This window comes from Crassostrea angulata, unplaced genomic scaffold, assembly GCF_025612915.1.
Source record: "Crassostrea angulata isolate pt1a10 unplaced genomic scaffold, ASM2561291v2 HiC_scaffold_131, whole genome shotgun sequence".
Taxonomy (NCBI): Eukaryota; Metazoa; Mollusca; class Bivalvia; order Ostreida; family Ostreidae; genus Magallana; species Magallana angulata.
Window position 1 is genome coordinate 15,721 of NW_026441686.1, and position 14,280 is coordinate 30,000.

The 14,280-nt window shown below is 30.9% G+C and overlaps 1 protein-coding gene across 1 annotated transcript; it reads right to left on the minus strand.

Annotated features, from left to right (window-relative positions):
- Positions 1-828: 828 nt before the first annotated feature.
- LOC128169437 (uncharacterized) lies at positions 829-13,736 on the minus strand. Its single transcript, XM_052835585.1, has 8 exons — positions 9,694-13,736; positions 7,802-8,475; positions 7,279-7,385; positions 5,617-5,847; positions 4,928-5,155; positions 4,104-4,226; positions 3,048-3,219; positions 829-2,057 (listed from the first exon to the last, which is right to left on the minus strand). The coding sequence occupies exons 2-8, from the start codon at positions 8,473-8,475 to the stop codon at positions 1,562-1,564; spliced, it is 2,031 nt and encodes a 676-aa protein (XP_052691545.1). The 5' UTR covers positions 9,694-13,736; the 3' UTR covers positions 829-1,561.
- Between the last annotated feature and the right edge of the window lie 544 nt (positions 13,737-14,280).

Sequence of the window (14,280 nt, forward strand, 5' to 3'; positions counted from 1 at the left end):
TTGGCTTGGTATTATTCTTTCTTTTTTTAGTTCTTGTGGTAAAGATATGTTCCTAAAATTTGACATAACACTCCTCTCATTTCTATTTTCATGGACATGATTAACCTAGCTGAGCTTAGGCAATTTTGATACATGCTGGTGTGTGTGTATATATATATATATATAGGTTATTATGTATCAAAAATGTTGATAGTATGCTTAGTCTGCATGCATGTAACTTTAACTTATATGATAAATAAGATTTGAAAAAAAATCTTTTTTTTTTTTGGTCAGAAGAAAGATTTCTCTTCTAAGGAATATCTAGCAGATCAATTTTTGTATAGGACAATAATTCATTTTTGCTTCAACTAAGGCTTCTTCATGAATTTTAACACAAAAATAAGGCTAACAGAAATCTAAAAACCATGATATTTTTATTATAATAAAAAAAAATTCAGCATGAAAATTGCAGCTTATATTGCTTTAAATATTGTGGTTTGTTGTATCTCATTGTGTGCAGGCACCAACATTGTCAGTTTATAGAGACAATGGATGTTCTGGTATATACACTTAGTAAACAGATTTTGGATAATTTTAACTGCATTAATTATGTGTTGAGAAAACCCAAAATTATTATGATTTTATTTATAAACGTGCAATTACTTATGATGTTTTAACAGATTTTGGAAATCCAAGTAAACACATGGATATATATCCTTTGCTTTAAATTAGGGGATCCAATATTGCATGAATAATTAGGTGTTTCAATAATTAGCCATTCAACACTTGGTGACACTTATGCCCCATCTCCTTAATATTTTGACACCTCTCTCTCTCTCTCTCTCTCTCTCTGATTTTTAAGAGAATTATTAGGGAAATTTACAAAAATGAAAACAGAGTGATCAAAGTCTTTACTTTTAAACCCCATAATATAATGAATATCTTGATGACATTCTCCCCTGTATGTACTCTAAATTGTAAACTACAGTTCATAATACAATATGAACATTACAGCAAGGAGATGATAGTGTACAATATGCCTTACAACACCCCCATCCCCTGACCTAGGATACATAAACATATCCTACTTACATAAATCTTTTTCACCTTAATTTTAAGGGCTTTAAACGTTAAATGCCCCATAGTTGCTAAAAGAATGAGCTCAATACCTGTCTTGGTCCCATTAAATATTATATACCGAAGAAAACGAATACCAACAAATAAAACTGTATAAAGATCCAATTTATTAATTACAGTAAACTATAATTCCAGCATTATAAACTCAGAAATTAAGCATTAAAGAAAGTTGATTTGCATCATTGATATGGCTGCATGGTATTTATGTTAAAATAATGAAATATGTTACACTGCATTTTTTATGTAAGAAAGAATTTTTTACAGGACAACAATATAGAAATTTGATTTAAGTCTGAAGTTCTAAATCATTTAATAAGGTAAAGCATTTATACACCAACTAAAATGGTCACAAACTGGAGCACACTTTGATTGTTGCTAGTAGCAATAGAAGATGGCTTTTCAGCAGTTTTGAAAGAACTGTCTAAAACACACACATGAGTCTTGGTTACAAGCCATGGCTGGTGATTCCTCTATTTACACCGGGTAGGACAGGCTCTCTTCCCTCTTTGAAGCAAGAAGAGGTATATTTGTTTCTCCGAACACACATCCTATGCAGGAAGAAGAGGTGATGCGTTTGGGTCATAGAGTTGACAATCTTCTTGAATCTTGACATCCAAGCAAAAGTTTGTTCTCCAGCCATTGTGTTATAAGATGATGGGAGGTTGTCATCTGGATGATAGAGTTCATGACACTTTTGGTCCTTGTGGTTACGGATGTGAAGTCTGTCGATGACCTTCTTTACTGTTTTCCACATGTCTGAAAGTGGCCCAGGAAGAGGAAGATCTTCTTTGGCTGCTCCTAATGCATCAACGTTGCAAATATTATCATAACACAGTGTGTAATCTTGAAGTCTTCTCCTTTGTTCGTCCTCTGTCAGTTCCTTCAGTTCAGAGTACATCATCTGTACAATCAACATGAAGGCCTGGCTGGGACTCTCTGACCTATTGAACAAACATGATATAGAAAGTTAATAAACTACCATGTAAGTCCTTTAGACACTTTTCAAAAGTAAAGAATACAATTATAAATGTAATAATTTGGTGTTTTGATTGGAACCCCCATACTGCAAACTTGTATTAATGAGTCAGAGGTGATTTTTTATACATTTTTTAAATCAAATTAATTCTAAAAAAAATATATACGGTATACAATTTATTTTCAATAGTTTTTGCATTCCTAATGATGAAATGCATCTTTCCACCGAAGCATTTATTGATATATAATGGGTTTTTTTTTTTTTTTAAAATATGCTGGTTCCCATAGACATCAATGCAATCTTAATTTATTACTGCCTGGTTAATAATGTTTTTTAAATTTCTCTCGGTAAAGCTTTTTCTACTCTAAAATGCTTTTTTTTGACAAAATAATTAAATTTTTCTTGATTTCATCAAAGGGAAATAACTCTTCAAATGAGTTTAAAGTGCACAATGACCAGCTACGTCCCGGTATATGTTGTCAGTCCTGTGAGTTTTGTTCATTTCACTTTCATTGTTATCTAGCAATACATATTAACATATTTTAATTGAAATATTTTACAAGTAGCAGGGAGAGTCTCCAAACCATAAGTTAAATTATAAATAGTCATTCACCTAATACAAATTAAGCTTTAGAGCTGCTGATTATTTGATAGTTGCTCAATATTCATTATATTAAATATAGCATCACTAGTATTTAACAACGGCTTCAGTGTAAATTAAAGAAGCATTTTTATGTATGTTCAATGAAATTCACATATAAATAATGTTACTATACAATTCCATGAGCAGAGCATGACATCGAAGTTAATGATGTCACGTTCTAAAGCAAAATAGACAAGTGACTTTTACACATTACTGTGAAATCATTCGGGAAACCTTAACATGCATGCATAAATGATCTAATTTAAAAAATATTTCACAGAAATATACATACAGGAAAAAAATATGACTTACTTAAATAGAGGATTAAACTGTAGAATGTGTCCACCTCCTGTAACAGTAACAAAGTGACCTCGAGAACGTTGTCTTAGTCTGGATTTCTCCCCAGTGTCTTTATTGCAGCTAGGCAATTCCTGATTACTATTCAGTACATGTTGATGGAATTTTCTCACCAGCTTGTCGGTACCTATTAAGATATAAGAGAAATTTATGGAACATGTACATTTAAATGCCTATTTATATATTTGTAAAGGTGAACAGAAAAGTTTCTGAACACAAATCATAAACAAACGTCACTATTTTTCTATGTGTTAGTCAGCAAGTTTAATGTCATTATAAATAAGATGTAAGATAAATAACACTACCACAATATAATATTTAACAATTTCACATCATATATTAATATTTGCATATCCATTGTTCTTTCCCACTGTAAGTCCATAGGGAGGAACTGCAATTATTTTTCTATAATCGCAATTGGCTTATTGCTCTATTTGTATACTATGATGTCATAAAGGTGTGACGTCATATACTTTTCCATGACGTTATAGATTTAAACTAATATATACAATGCATCATGTGTTTTTCTCCAACTCCATAAAGTTGATGTATTTAATTTAAACATGTCCTAGAATAAAATTTTAAAGGAAATACTGTTATAACATATCATTGATTCTGTTAACAAATCTATGTGAATTAAAAAGATACATTACAGTCTGAATGTTTATTTTTGATGCAACTGCTAAATGTCATGGGCTAAGGCTTATACATGTACAGGGTATTTGCGGGTGGTGAAATGCAAATATAAGTAATAAACAATGATTATTCAGTGAACATGGCATTATGAATAGAAACTGCTATGCCGGCATATTTTCCATGATGCGATAGCGCACATCATGGAAAATGCCAACAGAGCAATTGCAATTCATAATGCCATGTTCACTAAATAACGTTGTTTATTTCTTAAATATTCATGGTCAAAATTTGGTTATAACAAGTTTACACATTTATATGGTGTATTTTAAAGTGTCAATATTAACCTCTTTATTATATATTTTTAAATAATCATACCTTGAAAAGTAACCGCATTACTTCCTGTAGTTTTCATGCGCTCATCCTTGCACATAAGTTTATGCATAAAAGCAAGAACTTTTTCATCAACTCTTTGGATATCCTCATGACTGCCTGGATTTGCTGTTAAAAAAAATAAGTAATGTTTAAGATGATAGAAAAACAAATGCATTTGAGCCTATAAGATAAATACATAAAGTAACAAATAATCATGATCTTGTTTCTGTTTTGAGTCAATTTAATTGTAGTAGCTTTGTTTTTCTGAAAGGAGCATGGTCATGATTTTGGTCAAATTCTATTTTTCTGGTTTTATTATTTACAATGCTTTTGGAATGCCTTAAATTTCCAATGACCAAATGAAATTTGAGAGTCATTAGTAAAGTTTAAAGCACGATACATGGCTCACAATTTTTGTCACGTAAACAAGGCTTGTGCCCTGTTTTTGTTTACATTACTTCAATTTACCGGCTAAACTTCTTTTTCAAGCTGGTTTTCCATCTTTTAATTTGTTTTAAGCATTAATTAACAGATCCTGGCATTTACTACATTCATTTTAGGTCTAAACTGTTTACCTTTATTTCTATATTGAGTTAGAACCCCTCTCTGTGCTTCGGGTCTTGTGGTAAAATTTTAGCAAAAACACACAAACATCAGGTCTGACGTTGATTTATAACATCCAAAACATTTAAGAAATTTTAAATCATTTAATTTATAGAAAAAATAAAAAATTCACTTTCAATATTTCACTCAATTTCCCTCTTGAATTGCTATCAAACTTTAGGAATGTATCCAAAAGCATTATATATAAACGTTGCAAAAATTACCTTTACAACCAATGTATTCTAGAAATGCTTTCTTGTCAGTTGGTATGTTGTGGCGTTGCAATATGAGTAAATGCTCCTCACAAAAAACTGCATTTGGTGAAGGCTCATTGGTGCATACATTTGGAAAATGGAGTAGGGGGTAACCATCAATTTCCATAGGGACTGCCATCATGCAATGAGGAAAACAAAGCTTCCAACAGCCATCTACTATCCTCAAGTTGTCACAGCCTGTTAATAAAATTTATTGAGCACCCATTGTTAATGCCTGTACATTTCTTTTAAACAAATACTCGTGAGGGTGTTGTGTTGCCAGTATCTGACGGTATATGCTTTATAATTCCCATCAAATTTCATGTAACTACTTCTGTGGGTATGTGACAATTTTTGTTTTTTACTTTCCTTTCTTTAAAATCTTTCATCATAATATAAGAACTAAACAACACAATTTAAATCAAAAACCGTAGATTAAGAAGGCTTGATGGTCAACAAATTAACCTTGAATTTGATATGATTTGGTTAAATGAACACTAACATTTAGTCAAGGAAAAAATCCATATAATAAACATTTCAAATTTTGGTATTTCTATATTTTCCTTAAAAGACAAATATACATGTACTTAATTAGTCTTAAAATGGCCATGACCATCCAGTCCTCTTAAATCAGTACATTAATTTTATTGGATTATTACCTCTTTGTTTGCATTTTTCTGAGCATTCGTCTTGTGGGTGAGGATAGAGCTCTGTCCTTCTCAAAGTGTCAATGTGCTTCATGACCTTTTCCCTGGATGCGTCTTCACTGAAGGAGACTGTGTCCACAAGTTTTCGGTCCCGTAGCTCATTCTCCAACTCTCCATTGAAAAAAGCCTCCATGGTGTTTTTTCTGGTCATGAAGACTTGGCACTGGGGTTCATTTAGGTACTCTAAAAATGGTAATAATAAATATTTTTTAATATACCGATTCATACACATTATATAAATAGTGCCTGTTTGGGAGGGTAACTGTAGAAATTGAAAGCCTGAGAAAACCATTGTAAACTGATGCGAAGCGGAGGTTGACAGTGGTTTTCGAGGGGTGTCAATTTCAACAGTTACCCTCCCAAACAGGCACTATTTATTTTATTATACTGAATGTCTTTATTTGAAAGGAAATTTTATTGCTTTAGCGCATGTACCAGTTCGTTGTGTTACACGTTGCCAAGTGTGTTGCTAACCCTGAGGGTAATAGAACAGATTACCAAATGCGTCTAAACCAATAAGATTTCAGTATTTAACATGAAAGTATAATAGTACAAAATGTTACTATAAAATAAATTCAAATTTTCATGCAATAATATTGGTGAAGTTGATGCAATCTTCTTTTAAACAACAAGAGGTTTTCTCTATTATAACTATATTACAAGATGATGGGAAAATATTGCAGTTTAAACAAGAATTAGAAATATAAATTTTTTTTGGGTTTTTCTTGCCATCCAGTGCACCGTGGCTACATGTATAATTAACTACCGTACATGTCTTTGATACTTTTTTTTTTAAAATTGTGAAGTGAACAGACAAAAACATAAAATCTAATATATATCTTTTTGACTTCCTTACAAATTTTGAATAGAGGAAAACCTGAATGTTTCATCTAAATAGGCGGAATCTTGAAATGGTAGTCCTTAATGATAATAATAAAGGGAAAAAAACAAAGCATTAGGCCTAAAAAAAGTTGTGTGTTTAGGGTAACCTGACATACCTAACCTACAAAAATGCCCCAATCCTACCATTTTTAGATGTCTTTTTTTATCTATAAATGGTGATTTTTTTATTATTTCTTTTAAAAACCCATTTTTAAATATGACACAAACAAACATTCTTAGGATTCATGCAGAAAAAAATATGATAAAAAAAAAATAATTCCCTACCTACCTAACCTAATTTTTTCATCAGTGTTACCCTAAACACACAATTTTTTTATAGACCTTAACAAGAAGGTTTTCTGTTGGAACAAAGAGCTTAATTAGTGAATAATTAAGAAAATGTCTTGATAAATAAAATTATAGGGAAAAAATAAATAACAGCCTGTTCTAATAAAGGCACCTCTACATGTGGTATATTTTTTCTATCATTAAGAGAGTTTGACAACTGTGGCCATTTTTGGACTGTATTGATCTCCTTAAGAAGAAAAGCTCTGTATGAAAATATAGAAAAATACCCAAAGTTAAAAGGAAAATTTGATGGACTTTCTCTTTACGGCTTGCCTGTTAAAAGTTTATCGCTAAACAAACCACATCATAAAATTTTAGATTGATCTGATGGTTAGATTGTTGACCATTAATTTAGCCCCTCTTTGTACTTATTGAGACGCCTACCAGAATGAGGATCTTGCCTAGTCTTCTGATCCACGAGAGATATGTGGCGTGCAAAGACAGTGTTGTATATTTCAGCAAAAGCCTGTGCAGATACAAAGGCATGATTCCTGCAAGTAAAAGATTAAGTTTTAACAATTTAATATTTGCAATCATCTTTTATTAATGGTACTGATTTATGATAGAAATAATTTAATCTGAGTGAACATTTTCAGAGGTTATAGAGTCAAAATTTACGACGTCTCATTGATCATCAATCCATTGCTCTTAAATTATTTTGCAAATAAAAATGCAATTATGTTATTACCATATTGAGAATGATGAAAATTGGATTGTAGAGATATATTTTGTTGATACGTCATGGTCAAATGTTTTCATTTAAGCAAGCCCCTGAATTTCGGCTTCACATGATTTGAACAAAGTTTCTATGCCCAAATGAAATAGGAAATTACTTATACTAATCTTAATTTTAGTACATGTATCTTGATTTGAACAATCTATAGCTGTGAATTCAAACAGAACATACCCTGATTCACACAGAAGCTCATACAAGTCCTTGGTGAAACCAACTCTATTTGATGCTTGCACAATATTTCCACATGCCATTTCAGGATTTGGATAATAAAAGCTAGGCCCAGAGACTTCGTGATACATGTCTGCATTAAATCTTGCATGGCACCGCCTGCACTTTAATGATGATTTTAACCCAGGAAAAGGTCCTTGGAGGGTGAAAATTGTAACTCTGGCTGGCTTTTCTCCATAAACCATTCCACCACAAAATAAGCATGAGTCTACATTAGGGACCTGGAACACCATGTAAGGCTCTCCAAAATGGCTACTGGCTTTCAAAAGTTGACTTTGAAATATGTCGGTCATTTGGTCAACTCCTGTTTGTTTTGTTGCATAACAAGATGCCGCAAATTCTTCTACTTCACAACCAGGAATATTTAGATCAAACACAATGTTCTTGATAAAAGTCACTCTGTTAGGAAAAGTTGCAGGCACATGATGGCAAGCAGAGCGCAATGTCACAAATTTCTCAAATCCATGCTTTGCTATAATGATCAAGGCTGTCTCATCACAGGACTGTGTTCTGGAAATTGATATGCCTCTTAACATATCCCTTACTGGCTCAACTTCATTCTTCTTTGGTGACTTTGGTGTCCAGAATTTTCTCTTCTTTGCTGTTTTTTTCTCCATCTATATAATTATATATTAAAAAAAATATATATAAGATAAATATCTCTATCATGACAACAGACATAAGATTCAATATTCTTTTAAAAGGTCTTTGCAATCCTCTTTTCTAAATTTCTATATAATATGTACTCATTTCTTTCATCAAAATCAATTCAAGACCAGAATAGAACTACGGTAGATGTTAATGTCATAAAACAGTAATACCCAGTGTTTGCCTCTAAATAACACTATCTTGTAACAGTTTTGATCAGAAAGAAGGCTACATGCTATTTCTAGTAGTTTTTTAAAATTATAAATTTTATAAAAAATGAGATACACCTTTATTTATATATTGACATTTATGTACAATCTGGAGTTGAACCATTCGCTAGCTTGCATGTGAATTTTAAATTTTTTAATAATTTTAACATTTTGTGTTTGTAGATCATCTTTCAGTCACGTAAATAACCCCCAAAATTGACAAAACTGAAATTTCCGCAACCTTATTGCGCGTCATTTTATAGCCCTAAAACACCCCAAAACATATTCCAATAGATGATTTAATTGTCTATTGTTGAAAATGTAGGAGTAGTTTGAGGAAGGAGGTTTTTTGGTGGAAAAAAGTCATTTTATACCAATCATTTGACCCCAAGACTACAGGTACTAGAGAATTTTTGAAACCTCTTTACAAAACAACATGCCAAACTATATCGAACTCTAGGAGTTCAGTTTGCTGGTTTATAAGATGTAAGAGCAGTTTGAGAATACAATGTGAAAGACGGACAGACAGAAAGTACAGGGTTAACAACAATATACCCAAACTTTCTTTAGAAAGTGCGGGTATGATAATCAAATTCTTTAAATAATATACAGTCACCCTCCCCCAATAAATGCATTACATTATATGACCATTTTGGCCCCACGCTCGAGATAAAACCTCTTTCCCAGAGGACATGAAATTTACAATTTTGGTATAGGCCCTCCTGTTCTACCCAATTTTAAATACAATTTTTCTTACTGAATGTGTGGAGAAAAGGAGGAAAATTTGTACCCCGAAGATGCATGGCATATTACATTTGAACAATATTGACCTCAATTGGTTTTCAAACCAAGAAGTTTTAAATGTTGTAACGACAACAGGGATGAAGACTACCGTAACTGCTTCAAGTCACATAATGACTCTGGTGACCTAAAAATTAAAAATTAATAAACATTCATTCATTCAATATAATCACAAACCTTAGCAGAGACTTTGGCTGGATGAGAGGAATCAAATTCAAGTGCTCTTTCGTTGGTTCCAAAACAAACTTAAACTATGATGGTACTTCAACCTGCGTAAGAAAGAGAAAAAAATATTTACTAGACAGAACTGAATTAATATTGCTAATGGTACAAGTAAAATAAATACATACACATGCAGTAGCTAAAAATATCTTGGTTTTATTTTATTATTCATGAACAGATTAAAGATTATCTCAGAACATCATCAAAACAGGAGTCATATTCACTTCAAACAAGAAGGTGTTGGGTCTGGGAAATATGTCTATAGTCTAGTCTAAGAAAGGAGGCTGGATGGTCAGCCAATTAACCATATCTACCTAAAATTTTATTTTATAAACTTTTATATATTAAAGAAAAAACCCATTTGTTATACCTTTTAAATTTTAGTATTATTTATATTAATTTCCATATATATAGAGCTCTTCTTCTAAAGGAGCTAGATCAATTCAATCTACCGGTAAAAATGGTCACGACTATCAAATCTTCCTATTGATAAAGTAGGGTTTTTATTTTGCATTTTATAAAGTGGTGTAATTATAATAGATATAAAAGATTAGGCTATAATGAATTTAGTATGTTATTCATTACAATAAATGCACTACTGCCTGTATAATATTGCATTCATGCACGTTTCATTTACACTGTTCAATAGCATCTGAAAACTTAAATCACTTCTTGAACTCATGTAAAACTATTTATTCTTCATAATATCATTTTTAAAATGCATTATATGATGACATTTAAATTCTCTCTCTCTCTCTCTCTCTCTCTCTCTCTCTAAACACAAATTATCTAAATTTTTAGACTTCAATTTCATGAACAATTGAAGACAAGTGAAAACCTGTCAATGTGACAGCAAACTGGGTTTTCTTTTATGTGAACTGTATCCATAATCCATGTCAACCCGTATCCAGTGAAATGGAGTACCCTAGTATATGCAATATTTTGCCAAAAAATTACTAAGTTCAAAAGCTGGTATTTTTTCATAAATAATCAGAATTCAAAATTCTTGCAATGTGCACACCTCTGATATATGTACAATTGATCTGCAAAAGAACAACTTCCTATCTTGAGAACTGTAGGAGGAGTTATCCGTACAATGAGGGTACCCTATATGCAATATTTTGCCAAAAAATGACTAAGTTCAAAAGCTGGTATTTTTTTTTTCATAAATTATCGGAATTGTTGCCGGTAGTATGAACACGGACATTCAAGGCTATTATTTCATTCATTATATATTTGTTATCATCATGATATTATTATTTTTTTCATGTATATGCCCCCTGAGGGCCATTGATTGGGGATCGAATGAAGAAATATAAGGAAACATATAAAATGTATGTCTTTAAAATAACCTTTATCATGGTTTGACATAATACATGTACATATATGTATTAAATTATCATAAATTTCTACCAACTGAACAGTAGAATCCCTTCGTTGAAAACCAGATATTGGTATTTAGACAACATACTATGATCCTTAATATAATTAGGCATATATTTAAAAGTACGATATCTTTTCCATAATCTTAAATATATAGAGCTGAAATATGTGCTTGGTTCCATAAATAAGGAAAGGCATTTTTTCTTAATAAATGACATGTTCAAAAATTTACATAGTGGTTTAAATATGGAATATTGGATCTCCTTTAAATACATGCATGTACCAAGTATTCTGGGAGGTCATCATCATCATTTATTTATTATAGTGACATGTGTTACATCTTTTACAACTAAGTATTATAAAATTACATATATCAAACACCCGGCCCATTGGACCTATAAGTCACTGTAGACACTAAGTAATAATTTTAATACATGCACGAGAATTTACTTTGTCTTAATTTAAATGCAGAATGTATAAAATTAGCAGTTAATTTGTCTTGGAAAATTGCAGATGAGAGTTTGGAATAGATTGTCTTGAGATAAATATGAATTATTCGAAAAATTAACACTTTTATAAAGTTCACTTCTGAGATTGTTATATAGAGCACATTTCAGGAGAAAGTGGAATTCGTCCTCTATTTCGTCCAAGATACAGAATTTACACGTGCGCTCAGTGGGAGGTATATCATCAAGTCCACATGCTTTAGAATTGCCAATTAGTATACTTACTGATCAAGAATACCCTGATCACTTACATACATGTATATGTATTCAAAATTAGGAAAGTCATATTTTGGAGGTCCAGGATCATGCATGTTCAGGCAAGTTTGATTCATTTCAATATGATAAATACTTAAAAAAAGAAAGTACAGTGTATTTAGTTCTTGAGCAATATCAATGCGATGAATCAGTTTTCTTCCATTATGAGTTTTGAAAGGGGGTGGGGGAGAATTTTTTTACTATAACCTACCACTCTTCTGTTGGAATGGACTTATCAACAAGTTATGAAACCGTGCAGTTGCTTTATACCCTCTCCTGCTCTTTCGCACCAAATCGAAAACTTCATTAAGCATGTTAAGTAACTTTTGAAATTTCTGCCAATGTATTAAATTTGGATGTTTTTGTAATTTTTTCTTTTTTGTGTATATTGGTTTTCTTTGCCTCATTTTCTGTAGAATTTCTGTTGTACAGGCCTTATCAGTAGGGCGTATTGTAGTTTGTTTGGTATTTGTTTATAACAAATGACGTAATACAATAAATATAAGATATAAAGTTTTGATTTACATCATTGATGTAAAATATTACAATAGTTAAACACTGATTCATACCAGTTTATATTCAGTAGGTCATCATAATTTGGACCTTGATAATATATGCCATATTGTAGTTTCTTCGATGAAATGCTAGTTGTTTATATATTATGTTTATTTTTAAAAAAAATTTCTATAATTAGTAACAAGCAAGTATTACATAATTAGGTTCATCTACAATTACATTTTTTGACTTTGTTAGAATCATTTGTTTGTACTAAGTAAATACAAGTGCACATAAAATTTGGTAAAATTTGAACATTACCGGTACTTATATTCATGCAGTCTTTGTAAAAGATGCTTATATATATATAATGAATTAATTATTTCCAGATACATTAAATATTTACATTTAATCTCACTGAAAGAAGAAATAATTTCATTAAATTAGTATCCTTTGCTCTTTCTGTGTTACTGGTTACTTTCAAATTACCCAGTACTAAATTGATTTCAATTATTCCTCTTAATCTAAGCTTACCTAAATCCATTTATATTCCTGATCAGCATTCTTGTTTATAAGATATATGCATGAAAAGAATTATTCAAAAGCAAAAAATATAAAAATTAAAAAAAATTAAAAAAAACCTTAAGTTTATGCCATGTTACTAGGGTAGTTATCGGTAATCAAATTGTCTGTAAGAAATATTTAATTTGTCTCTTGAATGGATTGATCAAGCCACTCAGCAACTTTTATATATGCAGCATTATTTTTTTTAATGGAGGCTGTGTAATTTATCTGGACATTATACAGTGTTAAATTAGCATTTTTAAAGTTTTCACTGTGCAATATTATCTTATGAAGATTGGGACCAATGTTATATTTAGATCTGGTGACTTAATAGTTAAAGGAATGATAAATATAATTTTTTTAATTGGTATTGATAATCCATGTAAGCTCTTAGAAAAACTTTTTGATTCTACTTCTTTACTGTTGTGAAATATGGGGAGTGGATCTCTCATTGAAAGATATTTCACTTATCGAAAAATTTCATGTAAAATTTCTTGGATTACATTGCAAAGCATCTAATGCTGGTTGTTTGGCAGAATTAAACAGGTTACCACTTTGGTCTAAAATCTCATTCTCAAGCATTAAATATTGGAATCACTTGATAACGTCTTATTCTTTGGCATTTAAATTATATCCGGGAATGATCAATTCCAATTCCTGGACTAAGAAAATTTATGGCATCCTAGATAATTTGGGATTCTCAAACATTAGTAATTATAAAAGCACAATTCAACACTTTTTACCAAACATAAAGCAAAGATGATCATTGCAATTGACCAACTGTATCCAAGTAGATATATGAGCAATCATAAAAAATTTTTAGTTCAGAAAAACTTTCATTTTTTCAAAAATTATATATGAGAAAAAGAAGTCCTTATGTTGATATACATTATAGAGATCCTCTATTAGTAGAATAAGATTAAATGCACATAAACTTGCAATAGAAAGTGGTAGATTTAATGCCACATTTAGGAATGAAAGATATTGTAATGCTTGTAAAACTGCTGCAATTGAAGATGAAACTCATTTTCTTTTTCAATGTAAAGCCTATTCTCATCTAAGGAACAGCTATTTTAGTAATTTTTAAAAGATAATTAAAATAAATATTGCCAATAACTTGGACAAAGAAAGATACATTTACATGTATGTTTAAATAGTGAAATACATACTATTCTAAAAGTTACTGTTATTAATAAATTCATTAACTTTTGAACACGGATATCAATTAGTCTAAGGAAATGTTAAACTGATATATATAGATCAGTAAAAATATATATACTGTACATGCATGTAGTTATTGTAAACATACAATGATGTTCCTATATATCCATTGGGCCTT

Bases quoted from the DNA above. Each gene is read 5' to 3' on its own strand.
- LOC128169437 (XM_052835585.1), bottom strand. From the start codon at position 8,475: ATGGAGAAAAAAACAGCAAAGAAGAGAAAATTCTGGACACCAAAGTCA. The intron at 5,156-5,616 runs GTAATAATCCAA...TTTTATTAACAG, and splicing joins AGAAAAATGCAAACAAAGAG to GCTGTGACAACTTGAGGATA. The intron at 2,058-3,047 runs GTAAGTCATATT...TTTGTTCAATAG, and splicing joins CAGTTTAATCCTCTATTTAA to GTCAGAGAGTCCCAGCCAGG.